This window comes from Aythya marila (genome assembly GCF_965140915.1).
Source record: "Aythya marila genome assembly, chromosome: Z".
NCBI classification, from domain to species: domain Eukaryota; kingdom Metazoa; phylum Chordata; class Aves; order Anseriformes; family Anatidae; genus Aythya; species Aythya marila.
In genome coordinates this window covers 20,530,388-20,552,858 of record NC_139080.1, presented here as the reverse complement: position 1 = coordinate 20,552,858, position 22,471 = coordinate 20,530,388, and the positions used below count along the sequence as shown (strand labels likewise).

At 36.7% G+C, this 22,471-nt stretch overlaps 1 protein-coding gene across 8 annotated transcripts in view; it reads left to right on the top strand.

Moving 5' to 3' along the window:
* The window catches only part of PDE4D (phosphodiesterase 4D), a gene marked incomplete at its 5' end in the record, with an annotated part of 636,111 nt that overhangs the window by 253,411 nt on the left and 360,229 nt on the right, over positions 1-22,471 (top strand). Inside the window, one exon of one of the 8 annotated variants that reach the window (XM_082783126.1) lies at positions 4,910-5,178. The exons of the other annotated variants lie outside the window; for them this stretch is intronic. Coding sequence (XP_082639252.1) covers positions 4,910-5,178 — 269 coding nt within the window. Of the gene's footprint in view, positions 1-4,909; positions 5,179-22,471 lie in introns of those variants that run through there. 8 annotated transcript variants of the gene reach the window in all.

Sequence of the window (22,471 nt, the reverse complement as noted above, 5' to 3'; positions counted from 1 at the left end):
ATGCCATTTTATGTGCCATTGCTCTATTAGGATGTTGCTGAAAATAAGAGATGGGATCTTAGAATACTTTACTTATATGACATAGCACCTCTTCTTCACAACCACACCTGACTTTGTATTCTTCTCTTTCCCACTTCTGCACTGTTCTCAAGTGTGGAACTAGAGTTCTTCATCATGCTGTGACCCTACACCCGGCCCTGCTTTAAGCAGGAATATTAGCAGAATTTATTAGATTGTTCTCATGCATATGTTGTAGCTCTTTCTGGTTTTCATGATCAACAAAGTGTTGAACACTTCAGTATTTATGTATGATTACCATGAGAAGGATATTTTTTAACAAAATATATATAGTTTTTGAAATATTTTTAACAAAATAGAAGAAAACTACAAGAACTGAATGATGAACTTTCATTAAAAAAAAAATAAAAAAAAATAAGTGGTAACTGGAAGAGAATAGAAGCAATTGGTACTTCTAGGTTTTTGTAATACTGAGCTTCCGTTATGAGATTCTAGTTCTCTGCTTTTGACCTGAGCCTGAAACTGGTTTATTTGAATGCATAGCAGGGAAGACTAAATCTGATCTCAGCATAACTTGTAACAGTACAACTATGACTAAGGAAAGGTTGGAAAATCAGGTTTAATTGTGGGTACATTAAATTAGAATATTTAATCAAAGTGAATCAGATATACTGTATAAACATACTGTAAGCAATATCAACATTCGCTTTTGGAAATATAGTATATATGAGCTCTCAAGTGTTCTTATTTTGAAAGAATCAGCAAATATCTCTTGTGCCTGAATTTCACAGTCCACTTTCAATGATCTCATTAGTAGGACTGGTGAAGAGCCTAGTAAACTAATTCATTTCTTTTTAAAAATAAATAAAAGACTTCTTAAAAATAATCTGGATTTAAAAATCCTACAGTCATTTTGGCATTGTACACTATACTTTTCTTTCTCAGCATATGAGAAAGGAAAAAAAAAACAACTTTTGTTTTTACCTGAAGAGTTATTTATTTTCCCCCAGAGAAGTGGAAAAAAAGTAGATGCTAATGCTTTCTAAATTTAGTAACTGTGGTGATTGTTATAGGGGGATCAGATATGTCTATTGAAACATAATCACAGAATCACCTAGGTTGGAAGAGACCTCCAAGATCACCTAGTCCAACCTCTGACCTAACACTAACAAGTCTTCCACTAAACCATATCCCTAAGCTCTACATCTAAACATCTTTTAAAGACCTCCAGGGGTGGTGACTCAACCACTTCCCTGGGCAGCCTGTTCCAGTGTCTAACAACCCTTTCGGTAAAGAAGTGGTTCCTAATATCCAACCTAAACCTCCCCTGATGCAACTTTAGTCCATTCCCCCGCTTCCTGTCACCAGGCACGTGGAAGAACAGACCAACAGACCTTGCTAAAGCCTCCTTTAATATACCTATAGAGAGCAATAAGGTCACCCCCGAGCCTCCTCTTTTCCTGACTGAACAATCCCAATTCCCTCAGCTGCTCCTCATAAGACTTTTCTCAGATAGGTCTTTTTGTTAATGAACCATAATCTCTACAGAGAAAAAAAAAAAAGTATTTTATCATCTTTTTTTTTTTTTTTTTTTTTTTTTTTTTTATGTACAGTTAAGATTACTGGAAATGAGGAAATGATTTTTTTTCCTTATAAAATATTTTGTCCTCTTTCTGCCTTGTTCTTTTGCCCACTTCTGACTGTAAAATAAGCATTTCATCTAAATCACACCATATTTTATCCGTATTTTATGTTGTTAGATACTAAGCCCCGGCTTTTTATTACAATGAAGGCTGCTTACACTTTTTATCTACAATAAAATCAGCCCAAAGGATAGAGTGTTGTCATAGGACATCTAAGTTCTAGGTGGTGACAAATACTGGCTCAACAGATTGTTAAATAATTTTTGTAGCAAGACTTTATATTAATTAGAAGTATTGGTCTGTGGTTCTGATCTAATGAAAAGCATTAGTCTGTCATTCTGATTGTGAATATCTCCTTTAGTACCCCTAGATATTTTTCTGAAGAGAAAGAGGTGAGTGTATATCAGATTATGGTGTCTGGGGAAATGGAACATTGAAATTCAGATTAATCCATTAATGGATTTTCATTCAAGTAAGGAAAAACGTTTTAAGTAGCTGCTCATGGAAATGATGTTACTTTATAATGGCTGAGTTCAGTTGTCCTGTTAAAGGGTCTTATCCTGCTGTTCTGTACACATTGCACATTACCTTTTTAAATATGTGGCAACTCCTCTTGGTGCCTATACTGCAAGGTGTCAAGTTAATGGTTCTTAATGCTAGTATTGCTGAAGAAAATGGAACTGATCTGTGGACTAATACTTCCTTCTTCTATCACTTTCTCTGTAATGTAGTGCAACTTAAACCAGGAACTGAAATCAGTGTTAGTGGTCTTGTTGATGTGGTTAATTCACTGATGTCCAAAAAAAATGATGTTTTTAGTTTTATAAAGCCATTGCTGCTCTCTGAAGACCATACTTCAGAATAGACATACGATGGCAGTATTTCATAGTATAAAAGAACAGAAGTCTCTATACAAACTGTATTGTTGGGGAAATTAAAAATAAAATAATTAAAAAATGGAATTTATGTGGAATAGTAGACTACAAGAAGTGATATTTTTTGTTCATCATAGATCTAAAATAATTGCTTTCATAAAGTACGCTTTTATTATTTTTCCTTTTTGAGGAATGGTGCTGTCTATGCTATTCCAAAGAAAAAGGAGTGGCAGCAGTTATTGTATTAGTTATATCTTAGTTATGATTTCATCCAATTATTTTTCTGTCTGTGGATTAGCACTTCATTTCCAGTTTAAATTTTGTTCTCAGTAAGACACAACATAAATTTGTTTTTGTACTGTCAATTGTATCTCTGTTTTAGTCTATATTTGGGCAATGTTGGTTTTCAGGCCCTGATTAAATCTTATAACTCTAAAAAAAAAAAATCAGAAAGATAGACAAAAGTGGGATGCATGGTACTTCTGCATTCTGTGGCACTGTCCAAGATTGAGTTAAATTTGTAAATACACCGTTATCACGTTTCACATATGACGCAGTACAGTTAAACTTGTCTACATAATGTGGCTGACACCTGATAGCAATGTCATTCTTAACGTAAGTTGACCTTTTAGTTGCTGTTCAACTGAACAGCATGATGATGTTCTCTTTATAATTCTCAGGAATCATGGCTTCTATGCTAAGTACAAAGGTGATTCCTCTCCTTTGCGGCACAGGGCTGCTTTCGCAGGATTTCTGATTTCACCTTAACGTAGATAACAGTATGGCCTTTCACGTGTGGCCATATAATTGTACGCAAAGAACCTTCACCCCATTGAAAACCTGGATACTGTGTGTGCTTCTATAGTGAAATTCTTATTCACAGAGTAAAGCAGGATTGTAAGATAAAATAAAACAGAAAAGTATATTGCACTAACAAAAATTATATGTAACCAGTCCTCTGACATTAGAAAAGAAATCTTTCATAAAATAATGATGATTTGTTGCTGCAGAATGAACAGGAAGTATGGTTATAACTGAAATGTTATTGTCATCACTGTAAATGTGAATGCAGCAAGCTTAAGTAAATATTAGCCTTCCACCGGTTATTACAGGTCTTTGTCTGCTATCAGTCATGAACAAAACTGAGCATGTTAATAAAAATTTCTAGAATAGCTGGAGTCAGTTATTTTAATTACAAATGAATAAAAAAAAAAAACCCTCATAGGATTGACTGGAAAAGGTGTTGTTGGATCAGAAAACTCACTGTTATCTTGTTTGCAAAATTGCATTAAAAATATTTCAAAAATGAAATTTAATAGCAGTATGCAATGATTAAATAAATGCAATTACTTTTGTTTCTCTGTATATCTGAGGTTCCCTTTTCATATCATTACTTTGTTTCCTTGCCAGCTGTGAATAGAAAAAAGGCACTTTGTAGTTCAAGTAGTGGTCATGATGTGGTGGTACACTGAATTAAGAACATCTCATTAAATAGATGCTAGTAGCTGTTATAGTCTGATTTTGGTCTGTGTACAGCTCTTAACCTCATGTTTGTTTTGTATTTCTGGAAAATGCAAGGTGACAGGTATTAGCCGTTCCTAAATGTATTTGAAAAGTGTTTGTCATTGGCCTGGTTTTTATGGGGGAGGGGGAGGGAGAGGGGAAAAGGGTATGAAGAGAAGGCAGAACTGCAATCCTTTTGCATTATTTAATTGTTGCATTTGCTAGTTAGTTTGAGGTAAAAGTTTGTAATCTTCATTTGTAAATGGGGACCACAAAGATAAATACTATAGAATCTGTAAGAAAACAAAAAACAAACAACAAAACAAACAAACAAACAAAAAAACACACATACACAAAACAGAAGATATTCAGCATTCCCCCCTCCTTTCAGCCTCCCTGAAGGTTCAGCAGTAAGCAAATGGAAAGAATAACCAAACAAAATTGAGCACACATCTGATGCTTAAGCCCTCCTCCAGCACTTTTTATGTACATAACCAGAAGTCACTCAAGCAGCTGCAGCACATTAGTTCCAATAGTTTAGCAGGCAGCTTTATAGCTCCAACAAAGGCTGTGCTAAAGCAGTTTCTTCCTCCTATGCTCACCCGCTATGATAGCTAATAAGTGATCTTTGGCAAGAGGACAGTGAGAGGAGTGGTAATGTTTAATAGGTTTCTGTGAAGGAGTTAGCTTGCTTCTTTTCTTTGCAGATCATTATCTGTAGAGAGACGCTGAGGGCAGGCGTCACCATGTTGAAAGCAGAATAGGCTGAGCTGGAGCTCTGCACGATTCTTGGGAGCAAACGTAGAAAGGAAAGCTGTCAAACCGATATTAGGTTGTAGTAGAGCTTACTAACAAGCTTATCTGGGAAACATGGCTCAGCAGACAAGTCCGGACACCTTGACTGTTCCTGAAGTGGATAATTCTCACTGCCAAAATCCGTGGTTAAATGAAGATCTTGTGAAGACCCTGAGGGAAAACCTGTTGAAATATGAGAAGTCCAGGACATCTAGGAAATCTTCATCTGCTTCTCCCCGCTTGTCTCCAGTTATTTCTCCTCGAAACTCTCCCAGGCTTTTGCGCAGGATGCTTCTGAACAGCAACATACCAAAGCAGCGGCGTTTCACTGTGGCACATACCTGGTAAGCATTGAGCAGGTTGTCATGAGACATCAGGTTAACTTGTCTCCATAAAGCATTTCTCTCCTTGGTGTCAGGGATTTTTTTTGCTTGCTCAATCTCAGCATGATTCTGCCTGGTTGAGAGACAGTTAAATAGTTCTAATTTGTAAACCAAGTTAACTTGAGTTGATCTGAAGTTTAATACAGTGAGTTAGATTCCAAATGACAAGTAGGAAAACATATATTTGCTTCCAAATCTACTTTACTTCTCCAATTTTATTTATTTATTTATTTTTTTGCTTCCCCTTCCCCCAGAAACAAAAATTGGAGTCTTAAGAAGGAACAGTACTTCTCTGATTCTGTGCTGTTCAGGCTAGAGTTGTTGTTCTTCTTCATATTGTTCTAATTTAATGTGCCACTTAACGTTGTCAATAAATAAAATTTATTAATGAGCCCCTGCCCTTAAACACAAAACCAGGATAGCAGGAGTTTATCTCTTAACAGAATTCAAATTAAGAAGCACTTGATAAAGCGGAGTGGAAATAGACATTTTTATGAAATAGTACTTTATTAAACCGGCTGCTAGAATGAACAAAGGAAAGACAGGAAGGGAATCCCTTGTGAAATGATTCAGTAGCACAATTTTTTTTTAAAACGGCCAGTCATTTCTTAGCCACGTGTTTGAGATCAAATCTAAAAAAGAGATTGATTTTTTTGCATCCATCTTCTGTAAAACAGCAGTATAATTTCATTACTTTTTTTTTTTTTCAAATGATACATACCAGATTGTTGAAACTCCATAATACATTCCTATTTGCTTTACTAGTCCTGATATCTTGATGTCTTCTATGTTTTTGTCCTTATGAGGTTTTCTACCCATTATTTTTCAAATAAAATGTAAAGTAAAGAAAGGAGGGGTGTGAAATATATTTATAGAAAGTAAATCATTCATTATAAGCAGTAAATGGATATATGCTATTCAAGCTTATTTTCATTTGCCTGAAATTAAATCTGCACCATAGGAATGTGATAGGAATATATCTTTTATGAGCATTGCATTTTATATACACATGTACCTAAATCTTTACAATGTACATATTTGCAGCTAAAAATGTATTTGTGTACAGTGTGTTAAAATATCACAGTAAGTACATTTAAGGGGAAAATGATGTAATGTTGGGGTTAATCAATGATTCAATGATAAATATATGAAGCATAATAAACAATAAAGGTTTCTGGAGAAGGATGGTTATGGTAAGGGAATACTAAAGTGCATGGATGTGTAGCTAAGACAAAATGAATCAAAGGCAAGCAAGTTTAGTTTATGGTACATTAAAATGTAATAGCAAAAAAAGTTACTATAACTGCTATTTTTCAGAGTGCTATTTACAGACCTGGTTTAGAGTAACAAGATCTCCTCTGATAGTGTTACCCTTGAAAGGGAGGTGGGAGAAATGTGTGCCTTTTTACTTAAAGAATTTGTGTTTTGAAACCAGTATGCATGATCACTGTGTGTGTAACACAGTGTGTAACCGTGTGTGTAACAGAGAAAACTGGATGAAGTTAGGAGACTTCATTTTCCCTTAACAGTTATGCGTAATCTGCAAAAATATTAAGGTTTTCTAACTGTTGGTCTTCATAAAAGTCTATAAATGGGAACATGCAGGATGAAAAGCAAATTTGGGCAGAACTGTTTTATGTTGTAAGCTGAAAGTAAGTCTGTCAAAAGATTACTGAGGAAATTTATCGTGTGATTGTGTTATGGACATTTCAAGAAGACAAGGGAAATATATTAGAAAGGAACAGTGATGAAGGGAACAAGCAGATTCAGGCAATGTGAAAGGGCAAATCTGGCATAGTATTAAAAAGTATAATTTTATTTAAATGCATTTTGTCTAGTGCACTGTTCACACAAACATTAAAAAATTTAATATTGATCTTATTGAAGCCACCAATAAAAGGAACACCATTTATATCATATTCCTGACCTTCTTGAGCTTGCAAAATTACCACTTAGTTCAGAATGCTATTTTTTTTATGGTGTATATATATGTGTATATGTACACACACAGTTCCAAACATAAGAATTAAATTTGTAACACAAAAGACATTGTCGTGTTTTGCAATGATGTGAATGAAATACAGCCAGAACAGGTCTAGTGCATGAGAACAACTCATTTAGCTGATACATAACTCCCTGAATGCAAAATGACATACAGATACAGGGAGTGGGAGGTAGGCTGATGAGTTCTTCTAACAACCCAGTTCTTCGTTTCTTTCATGAGGCCTGCAGCTCTCCTCCTGCAGTGGCTTGGGATGTAAAACTTCTGACACCAAAATGCATTTACTGTATTATGTGACTATTATCCTGTTAACATGAATAAAAGAGTTAATAATCTTAATCATGTGACAGGAATATTCAGTTTGCATAAATTCAGACTGCACAAATGACTTGGTTATGAACTGTCAAAATGCCTTCATTTGTTGTTAATGTGATGAGGTATTCAACCATAAGATGCAATGCTCATGAACAGGTCCATTTAATACTGTGGGGTGATGGTGTATGCATAAAAGAGGTTGTAACTACTTGTGATTTAAAAGGTTGATGTATGTAAGCCTTTATTATCTCTGTAAGAAGCTCTATGGTTTACCTTTCCAGAAAAGTTGAACTGTTGGTTCTCAAAACCGTATCTTGAGACACTTGCTAGGAGTTCTTAAGAAATGGGTGAGGCCATTTATGTAAGTTTTCTCTCTGAAGGAGTTGTTTTTTTTCAGAAAGGTGTGACTTCATAGTTTTTCATTATTTTTATTAATAACTTAATAAAAGGCCTCAGTGTACTGCATTCAGAAAGGTGGTTATATAATTTGATTTCACATGTAAGAGTGTAATGGGAAATTTGCTAATGTTTCTTTCAACACAGAATTCATCTGAGTTGAAAGTCTGGTAGCCTCAGACATTTTGAGTTCTCCTCTCCTTCCCACTCTTCTTTGTTGTCACCTACCTGTAACTCTGAATGCATTTAATAGTTGTCAGAAAAACTTCCCAATTACTAATTCTAGGTGTTTAGAGGGGAAAAATGCTGCACTTAGAGCAAGTTGAAACAGGAGACTAAATAGTAGAGTTACATGGGATCTTCATTTTTGATGCAGAAATTTTGGAATAATTTACCATTTCAGAGAGTGTTACAGCTAATCTTGCTGGAATTATAACTATGAAATTAAAACCAGTTAACTCATTTTGAAATTCTAGAATCACAGAATGGTTCGGGTTGTAAGAGACCTTAAAGATCACCCAGTTCCAAACCCCTGCCATTGGCAGGGACACCACCCACCAGACCAGGTTGCCCAAAGCCCTATCCAGCCTACCTTGAACACCTTCAAGGATGGGGCATCCATGACTTCTCTGGGCAGCCTGTGCCTCACCACCCTCTGAGTGAAGAATTTTCTCCTAATATCTAATCTAAATCTCTCCTGTCTTAGTTTAAACCCACTGCCCCTTGTTCTGTCATTATCTGATGGAGCTCTCCATCTTTTTTTATAACTCACCTTCAAATACTGAAAAGCTGCAGTGAGGTCACTCCGGAGTCTTCTTTTCTGTAGGCGGAGCATTCCCAGCTCTCAGCCTGTCTTCATAGGAGAGGTGCTCCAGCCCTCTGATCATCTTTGTGGCCCTCCTCAGGACCTGCTTTAACAGCCCTACATCCTTGTTGTGCTGGGGGCCTCAGACCTGGATGCAGCACCCCAGGTGGGGCCTCACAAGGGCAGAACAGAGGGAACAATCACCACCCTCCTCCTGCTGGCCACTCCTCTGTTGATGCAGCCCAGGATGCAGTTGGCCTGGACCACTGTCAGTCTACAGACAGTGGCAGTCCATAGGAAACAACTGGAAAGAATCAAGTGTTTCAAAGCTTTGTGACCAGGAATTCAAATACACTCAAAATCAATTCAAGTTCCTCAGAAATCTGCATTATATTGAATTAGTGTAAAAGCAGTCATACTGATTCGAGGTATGCTTAGCGTAGTGATGGAGCAGCACATATTACAACAAGATATAAACAAGATAAGTTAACTCTTCTGGTGCGTGCTTGACAAGTTTGATTTCTGAATTCTCTTGGTTGGCTATTTCCATGCCTTTTCTAGCCACCTGCTGCCTGGTGCAGTTTGGCATGGGTGGTCATTAGGGTGGGATCATGCAGACTGGGATCTGTGGGAGGGAGACTTGACTCTTCCCCAGCTGTGTGAACAATCAGTGTGTGTGACACGTCCAAAGGTCTGTGGAAGGATGTTTAGATACTTTAAACCATACGGATTTAGCAACTCGTGGGAAGTCAGCTTTCCTTTATTTTCCATGAAAAATTCCTTTCTGTAGGGAAGGAAGGAGAAGCAAGAAGTATAAATATTTGGAGCAGGCTAGTAACGTCAGTGCAACATAGTAACTAAATTAAATCTATTTAATTGAAAGTATGAAGTCATCACTTGCATGCGCTTAATTTTTTTTTTTATTTTTGGAATTTTATTATCTGTTGCCTTAATCTTTCTGTGTGAACACAAAATGTTCAAATGGTAGTATTTTTTTATCTGATGTCTATATAGTTTTGGACAGAATATTTGCTCCCCTTGGGATTTATTTTTGTGTGTGTATTCAAATAGAGTAAATAGTGATAAATAACATTCTTTTTATTACATAAAGTGGGTTTGGTTATCGTGGTTTCTTTGTTATTCTTCCCCTTTGATATCTCTGTCTCTTCTCTAGCTCTTCTGAGGCTCACTTTTTGATGTTTGGGGTTTCTATATTTTGTTAGATTTTTTTTTTTCATGTGCACACCCAAACCTAAACATTTAATATGCTTATTGACTGTAAAAATGCAATTATGTACCCCTTTATAGGTAGTACTTTCATCTGAATTCAGCCAACCTTTGTCCCCACCCATAGTAAATATTTTTACATTGACTTTGGCGCTGACGTATGACAACAATAGATGCCTTAGAAATAGTTTAGATAGATATGGGTAGGGTGTGCCATTTTAAGTTTCAGGAATGTGTAGCAGGCATAAGGGTATTGATCAACTCAGGTCTCTTGTTTATTTTTATTTCACAACATCTTTTCATTCAGTTTTAGCGGTAAGTACAAAGTACAAAAAAAAATCAAAAGTGTTAGTTACAAACATTTTGCTGTTCTGAAGTCTGCCTAACCTGATGTGGTTCTCTGGCTGGATGCAATGCATTTATGCTGAAACTGTACTAAACTGTAGTTTCATTTTGGAATAACTTCAGTATAGTCTTTTTCTTACTACATCTTCTTCTAATTTTCAAAGCGCATTTTCTTCAAAAACTTTTAATGTATGTCTATGTTTTTCTTTCCTTCACTACTCAGTGCTTCTCAGGCAAATGAATTGTGTATGAAAAGTATTGGAAAAGGAAGACCAATCAAAGTAGGATAGGATGATAACTGCTAAGAACATTAGGGAAGGATAATGTAATGTATACATGCGTGGGGAATGATGTGTATAAAATACTCAGCAGTGTATACTCTATATTAACAGCTGAAACATTCTAGGGAATTTTGCAGAGTAGTTCAAACTTCAGTGGATTTTTTTTTCAGTGGATTTTTTTGAAGACTATTTCAGACTAGCTAGACTGCAGCATATTTTTCCTAATTTTATGAGAACTTTTTTTTTTTTTTTTCTGATTTTGATTCTTTGATTTTTCTCACTTAAGTTTTATTCATGCTTTCTAGATCAACTGACCAAATAAAGTTTTAATCAAGGCAACAACTGACATACTAGTGAACTCTCTTCCACTGTTTTCCACACTTTTTAGATTGATCTACTGCTTTTCTGGATGATATGCAGTGAAGATCCCATAGTAGTGTAAATAAAGGATGCATGAATTATTTCCAGAAAATAATGTATTGATGGTATTGTCACAGAGACATTGCAAATATGTATGATAATATATCATACATATATCCTCATGTACAACAACAAGCTTGCAAATACAGTTTGTGTATTTGATGGAGTCTGGGAACACATATCCTTGGATTGATGGGGCAGAGGTGAAGAATGAGGTAGGGGAATATGATGCTGTCCAGTAGATACAGAATGGTTTGCAGTAAGATGAGGATGCTGCACAGTGGTTTTAACTACTGAGAGGAATTTATTTTTTCTGTCAAACAGGAATGATACTGTTTCCACAGCTCAAAGCTGAGGAGAGACAGATAAAGATAAGAATACAATCCATTTCCCCATAAAGGAAGAAGCAAAGGCATCATCCCAAATGGGAGTCATGTTAGAGTAGAACTCTGGATGGTATTGTAAAAGAAACCCAAAAAACACTTCAGAAATCCAATAAATTGTCTAGGTAGATTAGCTAGTAAAAGATTTTTCTTCTATAGAGCACCCATTGCATCTCTGTTTCTAAAATAAAACCCATCTCAACTGTTTGAGCCTTTCTGAATGATGTACCTGGTAGATCTTGAATTTCTTGGAAAATTTTAAAAGCTGAAGTGCTATGCCATGGCATAGTCTGATCTGTTTTTTAATGTCATGTTCTGTATTGGACAGAATTTAATATAAATTATAAATAATTTATCATAAATAGAACTGAGTTCCTGGTTCCTGCAGTTCTACTTCCATTTCTCTCTCTCTCTCTCTCTCTCTCTTTTTTTTTTTTTTTTTTTTTTTTTTAACCTCAAATGCAAAGAACTACTCTGTAAGAGTGTTTTTGCATCCACAAATTTTCATGATATCTTATATTATATTGAAAGCTACTAGGTGTGACTGCAAAGGTTTTAACTCTGGTACCCTTCCAACATGACAAATTCTCCAACTTCTGTATTGTTTTTATGAATTTTACAAAAAGATATTGTACCTTTTATAGAACCATTTTATTAGCTTACAGTATAACATCTTAGAAAACTATGCTCAAGCAGTCTCCCATGTTGCTTCTTGTTGGATCACTCTGCATTTTGCAAACTTGCTGTCTTCACTTCCATTTTGCATGTGTATTTTACTGTTTTCTTTGTGTTTGGTAAAACAGGTTATTTATTCTTTCCACAGTTCTTGCAATCCTGTCTGTTCTGCAGTTTGAAGCATCTTCAGTGCTTTTATTCAAGCTGAAATTGGTAGCCTTTTCCTCAGTTTTGAATCTGAACATCACTGTACCTTGGCTTTATATTAAAGATTGAACAGATATTCTGTAGTTACTTGTATGCAACCTCCTCATTTCAAATGTGTCATAAAAGTTTAAGAAATTTGTTTTCCTTTTTAATTTCTTGTTACAATTCGTATTACTAGTATATGACTTTCTTCTAGGAATACATATTCTTAAAACTTCTTTAACACAATCTAACAACTACCCATCTATTCCTTTCACACATTCTTGAAGAGCTTCAGCTTCTTCAGGATTTGTAGGTTTTGCTCTATTTTTAACTCTAATGAAATTTCTTCTTTTTCTCATGAATGAACTTTTTGGTTGTTTATTTTATACTTCTTTCATCTGGTACCAAGTACCTTTATTATTATTATTATTTTCATTGATGTTTGAGGAGGACACTGAGCTTAACGTTTTTAAGAGTTCATTTCAACATAGGGAATGAATACAACTGAGAAAGCAGAGTGGGAGAGGTGTTTCAGCATCTCAGTCTGGCAAGGTACTAGTCCCATGAGGTGCAACTGTTGACTGGAAAAAGGAAGTTTTCTTCTGTCAATGGGCAAAGTACTGACAGACTTCTGGTTTATGCAGATGTACAGTGAATTGTTTGTTAGCAGAAGGCTTCTTTCTGTCCTGATCTGGGGAAAACGGCCAATCCTAGAACTGCCTGTAGCTGGAGCAAGTTGCTGGTACTTGGACTGCTTTGCAGTGGTGTGGTCTCTCATTGGTGGTGGGATGCACTGCCAGACGTGTCCTTTCACTCATGCTCAACTAATGTTTTGTTCTTGGTGACAAAATAATATTGGTAATATTGACATCTTCCCTTGCTGCGAAATTTTAGGTAATAATCTTGTAAATCTCTACTATTTTATACGATGTATATCAGTATGTTTAATAAATGTATAGTGGGTTTTGAGTTTCCATTTTCTTTACCCTTAAAGTTCAGCAAGCCATCTTTTTTTCTTTCTCCTTCATCAGAGATGGCACGACACTACACGTACTGTGCTTCTCTGTTTGTTGTTTGCTCCCCTCCCAGAAAACATTCCACATCTACCCATTAATTTCAATGTCATACCTTTGCAAAGTCTTTTCATTCAGTTCTTTAACAAAAATATGTACATATCTTGTCTGTGTTATTCAGTGTATCAAATTTATCAGTACTCAGTAAATATTCTTCTTATTTCAGATAGAGCTAATCAGTTACAATTTCACTGTGACAGGTGCTCCACAAGTATGTTCCTGACTAAGAACATGATGTTGATTTATTGCAGACTGCACATTTATGGAATATAGATTATTTAAGTAAGCTTTGGAATGCTTTAAATTGTCTTAGTATTTAACAATGTATGATGTACAATTATGTATATTTGCTTTATGGGCCAGACTAGCTGGCATATCCAAGAACTTTGATAGTATTCTTTAAGACACAAATTTATCTCTCTTATCTTCTTTATTAAATAAGTTAAAGGAAAAGTAGATATTTCTGATGTCCATTTTAATATAATAATTATCCAGTTATATTCAAATAAATAAGTCATCTAGCTTTGTGCACATGTAGATTTTCTTCTGGGGATGGGATTGTTCACAAAATCAAAACAGCTAGCTGTTTTATTCCAGTCTTTCCAGAATCTTGCTCTGCAGCTGCAAGAACCTTTATTGTCTGCTGTATTTTCATAGGTACAGTCACAGACATTTAATTCTAGAAAGGTGTTAATTTACAACCATAGCATGTAGCACATTGCATAATCAAAAGGAAGAATAAAATGACTTGTGCAAATGCATGCAGTCATAGGAAATAGATTAGATCACATAATTAAATGTGGAAATCCAGCAAGATCACAGAAAATATTAATTAAAAAGCCTAAGAACTGACTTCACAATGAGCTCTTTTCCCAAATAAAAAAAGAATTTACTACAGAAGAAATATTTGAAACTTTTTAGTGTTAGTTCAAAACAGTATCACTCATTTCAGAGGACTGCAAAGTATGTAAAAGAGGGCAAAGTTAGATGCTCCAGCCACAAAACAATTATTTGAGTGCAATTATGTACTTAAGTATTACTTCTTGTGACAGTCACAGACTGGAAACCTTACATATGGTTCTCTTTTGTGTTGCATATATGTATATTCAGTGGCTGTATGAGGCTTATGTATCAGAGAATTAGTTACAAGCATAGTCACACAGGAGTTTGTAATATTTGGTGGCAGTACTGTAGGAGCAGCTGTGATAACACCAAGCCTTTGGCCTTCCAAGTGATGACTTGCCAAGAGCAACAATATTAAAGCATGTGGTGATTTGCATAAATAAAATCAATGAATATCAGAGAAGTTAAATATGATAAGTGTTAGCAATTTAAAAAGTAAGACCAAGGCTGAAGCATTCTGAGTTCAAGATTGACTGCATCTTTCAATGCGTAAAAAATATCTCAACAGAAAGGGCATTGTGGTTGTATTATGCCACCTTCATTCCATGTAGGAAAGTCAATGGTTCATCAGTGATTCTTCCAGAACCTCCATGTCCCACACTGAAGTACATGGAAGTAAGAAAGAAAGGAGAAGATGTCAGATTTTGCTGGTAATAATCTTATGTTTTCATCGGAATTTGTCAGGACAATGGTATAGCCTTTTCTATGACCTGTGCAAGGATCTCTTAAACCAGCTTGGAAACTGAGATCCTTTAAAAGAGCGTGCTTCCCAAAAATACAATTTTCGCTATGTTCCTACCATACATCATTTTATTTATTTATTTATTTTTGTCAAGATTGTTTTTGGATGAGTCATTTAAGACTTCTCAGAACTCTCTACTCCATTCAGAGGCTATATTACAATGCCAAACTTATCTTGGTGCTGATGAATATATGTAAAGGATATATACTTTATGAATCTTCAGGAATGTGTCACTGAAAGTAATTTTTTTAGTCAATTATTTTGCAAACTGTCAGTTTAAGCGCAGTGTCTTGTGAATCCTTAAGAGATAGAATTCGTTAAAATTTTTTAAAATTTTTTAAATTAAATAGATCTGCCTGAATAGGCAGCATTGAATAGGGCTTCACAACCCCTCCACTTATTGGAGTATTTCTTGCAAATAACATTGACATGCAGTGAAGTATCTGTCATATGAGTTGTGAGTCATTCTGTAGTTAAAGGGTTAAGAGCAATGTATCAAAGAAAACAACTTTTTTTGTAGTCTGATATCACTTGGAAATTGTAGGTGTTCTAATTTTCTCGAGACCCTAATGTGCTCTACTTCTGCAACTGTAGGCCTGTTAGACCTCTGAATTTGTGCAGAGCTGTATTGAAACTGTATGAAGAAATGAATCTCTTGCCACAGTTCTGAAAACAAGATCATGTTGGGAAGATAGTAAAATAAAAGGCCCTTATTCTAACAGGTTTTATAGCAACAATAGAGGCACAAAATATTTTTCTTCCAATGCAAGGTAGTGACACTTGTATGGTAGCAAAGATAAAAAAATCATGCTGAAGCAATGCAAATATTACAGTACTGAGATTCTTCTGGAGATCAAATATTTTAAAGTTGTTTCACTCTGAAGAGAATGTAAAAAACAATGGATTTCAAAAGCAAAAGGATTTGAACTTAACAAACTCAAATTAGCTATTAGAACTTGGAATACAGTTAAAATTAGCTTTGTCTCTGTGCTCTGGAGGAAAAGGGAAGGGAAGGGAAGGGAAGGGAAGGGAAGGGAAGGGAAGGGAAGGGAAGGGAAGGGAAGGGAAGGGAAGGGAAGGGAAGGGAAGGGAAGGGAAGGGAAGGGAAGGGAAGGGAAGGGAAGGGAAGGGAAGGGAAGGGAAGGTTCGATTTCATAAATAAACTTTTTCCATCTCCTAAGTCCACCAGAAATGTAAATCTTGTTTTCTTAAATGTAGATTACATTTCATAATGCTTTAAACAACTCCAAGGGCATGAACAATAATTTTTCACTATGCATGGGGACATGAGGGTGAAATTAACCCATATGGACTAAAATAATAAATTGGGAATGAAAGGGAGGGACAAATTTTAAAAAGAAACATCAAAGGGAGGGAGAGAAAAAGAACAAATAAATCATTTGCATGTTGAAGTGTAATTAAACAAAATTGGTTTGTTGGTGATGTTGAAGTGAATTTTATCCTGAGACTATTTCCAGGTATGTTAACATTACTCTGGTATATTGCTGTACAGCTTTGAATTTACATTTTCCTTTTTCATAACACTCCATACATTTAGAAACTGCCAATCTGGCTATAGAAACAATTTAGTTCAGAAAACATAAGCTACCTATGGTTATTTCTGACAAACTTAGAACATTCATGAGATTCATGAGGTTCATGAGATTTCCTCATGAACAATGTAGCCGTGTTATTTTATTGGGGTTTTGGGGTAGGGGATGTAGGGGCGGGAGAGAGAACAAATGGATTGAATTAACATCAGCATGGCAAAATCAACAATTTCCTCGCAAACTTATTTTTCTCGTCCATTTAATGCAGCATAAATAACAGAGCAGGAAGATTTTATTGTGCTTTGAGCTTTACTGCTTTCAGAAATTACAGACCAAGGATGCCAGCGGAGGCCCAGGTCTGAACATGTACGACCAGGGTGTGGGTGGTATGTTGCCAGAAGGCTAGAAGGCTGTAGAGTTTGCTCATGTTAGAGATCACTTGGAGGCCAAGTGTCCCTTCCTGCAAGGAGTGACATAACATTGGTGGCTCTGAGCAGCCCTTCTTTCATGAGCTGAGCTCACAATTCCATGTGCTTGAGGAATAAATGGCCTGGATGCAATGACTTATTGTATAGATATTTATTTAATCTGGGAGAAGAAACAAGGGCTTTTTTGTTGTTGTTGTTGTTGTTGTTGTTGTTGTTGTTGTTTTTTATAGCTTTCTATACATCAATACATTAATGTATTTATGTACTAATACTCAAAAATGATATAAATGTATGTCACTACAAAAATACACACTTCCATATGTAGTGATTGAAAATCTGTTGCAACTGGGCAGAAGTAAATATTCTACTACTATTAATAGCACAGTTAAGATCATCTTTGTGGAAGATCTTCAACAGCTATGATTTGTTAGTTTTTAGAAATTCTGTTTGCCTGGGTTGGATGTTGCTTGATGTGTACAATAGAGTGGACAGGAACACTCCAGGAAGTTAATCAAAATTAATTACAGAATCCCAGAATGACTGAGACTAGCAGAGACCTCTGGAAGCCACGTGGTCCAATGCCCTGCTCAAGCAGGGACACCCCAAGCAGGTTGCCAAGGGCCATGTATACAATAATGTAGTATTTATTACTATATAATACTATATAGCATATTAATTTGGACTGATTACTAATAAAAAACTTTAATGTTGTTTGCATTCCAATTTTATATCTTAAATATTTGGACTATTCTCATCTAGTTTAAATAGTCTTGATTCAGGTCGTTTGGTTTATTTTAGGGTAAGTTTCATCAAATAATGTAAGACTATATTCATTCAGAATGGGTATCCTTATTACTGTTCAGTGTGTATTCTCTGATCCATCTGAGTCAAGTGAGAAACAAGTTCTAGAGCTGGCATGACTACTTGGGTATCCTTTGCCTTTTCTTTCAGTTTTGTGATAGACTTTTATAAAGGGACTTTCTCTGAGGAGTGGCTGCACTGATTTATACCAACAAGCAGTATTTTAGAACAAAGATATTCTCTACTATGATGGGTAGGGAAACAAACAAACAAACAATAACAACAAAACAAACAAAAAAAACACCAAGGTGAATTTAAATACATGATGTGGAAGAAACAGACATAATTGAAATTAAAAATAACATCAATTGTGAGTTGTAACACCTTTTGGAACAACGAACAGCATGCTGCACAGTCATTACACTTTTCAGCGTTGCCTGGAAACTGGAGTGAGATTTCCTCATTCATTTGCAGCTTGCCCTAGCTCTCCCTTGCTGTAGTGTTGGAAAGATCAGAAGAGAATATACAAAGAGCAGAACACAAATTGAGGCAAATGTTGTTGAACACATCAACTTCACAATCACACTTTTATTCTAACGTGTGATTCGTGCAACTGCACTCAAGTACAATACGATACTGTGAAAACAAAAAAAAAAAAAAGAATTTTAAGTCATATAGAGCAATTTGAGTTCTGTTAATTAGCAATGTATTTTCAATATGTACAAAAATAGGACTGGAGGACTGGCTTCATAATTCATAATAGCAGCTTTTAATATCCTGTATGAATAACTAACCTGTTCCATGCCTAGCAAGCTTTGGTACATTTTGCTATTTGCTAAAGCAAAAAGCACTGTATGTGTTGGGCTGTTAAATATTTGTAATATTTATTATTTTTATATATCTCTATCTATCTGTTAACATATAAAAGTTGAATTAAAGCTTGAAAAACAGGTGAACATTATAATTCAATGGAAACTAGCTGTTTTTATTGTGTCAAGTATCCCAACAAGGAACAAAATGACTAATATATAGGTAATACAAAAGATAAAAACTAAGTTTGTGTTATTGATTAGGTTATTTGTCAAAAACTGTTTCTTTCTGTTTAAACAGCTGTAACATAGCAGTTAATGTTTAATAGTGCATGATTTCTCGGTAGAGTTTTATTTTTTCAGTCAAAGCTTCTTTGGAGTATTTTGCTGATGGTCAAAAAGAAATCTCAGAACCATAGAATCATAGAGGTTGGAAAAGACTTCCAAAATCATCTGGACCAACCACCCCCTAACAACAGTACCACCCCTAAACCATGTCCCCAAGCACCACATCCAGCCTTTCCTTGAACACCCCCAGGGACAGTGACTCCACCCTGGGCAATCCGTCCCAATGCCTGACTGCTCTTTCTGAGAAGAAATGTCGCCTAATTTCCAACCTGAACCTCCCCTGGCACAGCCTAAGGCCTTTCCCTCTTGTCCTATCACCAGTTATCTGTGAGAAGAGGCTAACCCCCAGCTCCCCACACCTTCCTTTCAAGGAGTTGGACAGAGCAATAAGGTATCCTTAGCTTTCTCCCTGAGTGGTGTGTGGCAACCATACCTGCACCAAGGAAGCTATAGCAATAAAAAGCATTTTCAGAAACAACGTTGTTGATTTGTAGACAGCAATAAGAGCTCTCCTGACCCTCCTCTTCTCCAGACTGAACAACCCCAGTTCCCTCAGCTGCTCCTCATAGGACTTGTGTTTCAGGCTCTTCACCAGCTTCATAGCCCTGGTGAAGGGCCTGGAACACAATTTTCCACAATGTTTTCCAGTCCAGCAAAGTTGGTGGAAAAAATATACTTCTGGTGTGAAAGCAATCTAGACCACTGCATGCCTCTATAAATAGCCAATATTTAAATGTATCATGCTTATTACTTGGTCAAGTTTAATTCCAAATATCGAAGTACATACTTAGCATTTGTATTGCTTTCTAAATTCTATTATAGCAACTTTTTTGAAAGAAGTGCTTTCATAGAATCATAGAATGGCATGGGTTGAAAAGAACCTTAAAGATCATCTAGTTCCACCTCCCTGCTCTGGGCATGGTTGCCAACCACTAGAGTAGGCTGCCCAGAGCCTCATCCAGCCTGGCCTTGGATGCCTTCAAGGATGGGGCATCCACAGCCTCTCTGAGCAACCTGTTCTAGTGCCTCACCACCCTCTGAGAGAAAAACTTTCTTCTAATATCTAACCTAAATTTCCCCTGTCTTACTTTAAAACCATTCCCCCTTGTCCTATCACTATCAACATATGTAAACAGGCATTTCCCCTCCTATTTATACACTCTCTTCAAGTACTGGAAGGCTGCATTGAGGTCTTCCCAGAGCCTTCTGTTCTCCAAGCTAAACAAGCCCAGTTCCCTCAACCTTTCTGCACAGGAGAGGTGATCCAGCTCTCTGATCATCTTAGTGGCCCTCCTCTGGACCCGTTTCAAGAGTTCCACATCCTTTTTGGGCTGGGGGCCCTAGGCCTGCACGCAGTATTCCAGTTGGGGTCTCACAAGCGCAGAGTAGAGGGGGACAATCACCTCCCTCTCCGGCCACCCCCTTTTTAATGCAGCCCAGGACACAATTGGCCTTCCGGTCTGCATACGCACACTGCTGGCTTATGTCCATCTTCTCATCCAGTAGAACCCCCAAGTCCTTCTCTGCAAGGCTGCTCTCAAGTTCTTCTGTGGCCAGTCTATATAAGTACCCAGAATTGCCCCAGTTCAATACCTTTCTCTTGGCCTTGTTGAACCTCATTAGGTTCTCATGGGCCCACTTCTCCAGCCTGTCCAGGTCCCTCTGGATGGCATCCCTTGCCTCTATTGTATCAACTGCACCACTCAACTTGGTGTCATCTGCAAACTTGCTGAGGGTGCACTTGGTTCCGTCATCTATGTCATCATGAAACATGTTGAAGAGCACCGGTCCCAAGACTGACCCCTGAGGGACACTGCTTGTGACTGGTCTCTATAGAACTGTTGACCACAACCCTCTGGCTGTGACCAGCCAACCAATTCTTTATCCACTTTTTGTTCCAGAGGGGTACGTTAGGTTTGTTGGAGCTGGTTTCAGATTCTTTAGTTTCACACAGATAATGGGCCTTTTCTAAACTTTATCATTTAATTCAGAAAGCACTCCATGTTTGTAAGTGTAACATCTGGTAAATAAGCTGAAAAATGATGGAGAGGTAGGAGGAGTATTCAAAGAAGTCAAAGCAACAGCAGGAAAAAAAGCTTCCAACACTTCACTAAAAAGTATCTCTAAAGTATGTCTTCCTGTAAAGCTTTTGTTTAGAAGTATCGAGTTTATGGCTTGCTTCAAACAAAGACCAATGTCTATTAAAAAAAACAAAACATAAACAACAAAGAGTTCTAAACTTTGAGGTCCAGATGTTATTCATAGAGACTGCGGGTATTTTTTCCCCTCTTCCCTTTCCCTTTCCCTTTCCCTTTCCTTTTCCCTTTCCCTTTCCCTTTCCCTTTCCCTTTCCCTTTCCCTTTCCCTTTCCCTTTCCCTTTCCCTTTCCCTTTCCCTTTCCCTTTCCCTTTCCCTTTCCCTTTCCCTTTCCCTTTCCCTTTCCCTTTCCCTTTCCCTTCCCCTTCCCCTTCCCCTTCCCCTTCCCCTTCCCCTTCCCTTTCCTCTTCTCCTTCCCCTTCCTCTTGCTTTCTAATTTTTTGAAGGACTCTGCAAACGAATAATGATCTAATTTTCAAAATATTCTTTTATAACGTCCTTCATTAAGAACCCCTAAAGAGACAAAACTGTCATGGAATATTGATTGACGGGACACAGCACGATGAAGAAAATTAATTGTCAGTTATTTTATGTGAATACACAAGGGAAAATATGACTTTAGCTATGCATAGGCAAAAATAAATCTTAATTTAAGTAAAACACCTGAAGAGAGGTGTCTAGGAATCATTGTGGGCAGTCCCCAGAGTATATCCATTCCATGCTAAGGAGGAGTCACAATGATACTCAGACTGGTATGAACTCTTAGGAGCGTAAAAGTGAGCAGAACAAGGAGCAACTAGATAGCCTAGGCTGCTTCAGTTTGGAAAATTGCCTGGGGTTATGTTAAAGCTCATGAAATGGTGATCAGCATAGAAAATGTGAATAAGGAAAAGTCACTTGCTATTTCTCATGTAAGAACAAGGTCACTCAATGAAATGATTAGGCAGCAGGTTTCCATTAAGCTCACCATATTTTGACAGGAAATCTTGAGAGAAATGCCATTCTATACTTGAAATATTACTTTCACATACTTTGTAAGCATCTATTAGTGGCCTCTGCTAACAGAGAAGGAAAACCCCGACTAGCTGGACCTGTGGCCAAACCAGAGAGGTTGTGTCTGTGTGTGTGCAATCAGAGGGAGCTGCGTGTATGTCTAAATCCAACCAATGCAACATGGAGCATCCCACAACAGAAATGAACTATTTTAAAAACTGTTACAATAAGTACATGGCTGCCACCTTTGTCTGAAATTATTCAGCTGTATTTAAATGTGGAAATTAACAGTATTACAGGCAAGAAATCCTTCCATTCCTTTCAGTGCTTTTTAGTTATTAATTACTGCTCCTGTAGAGACATCTCTTGCTCACCTGAAGGGACTAAGTCATTTGCATATATTCTGAATATCATTTATCAGTCTGCTAGACAGTATTGCATCAGCATCAAATTGTGTTGAATTCACTGCATT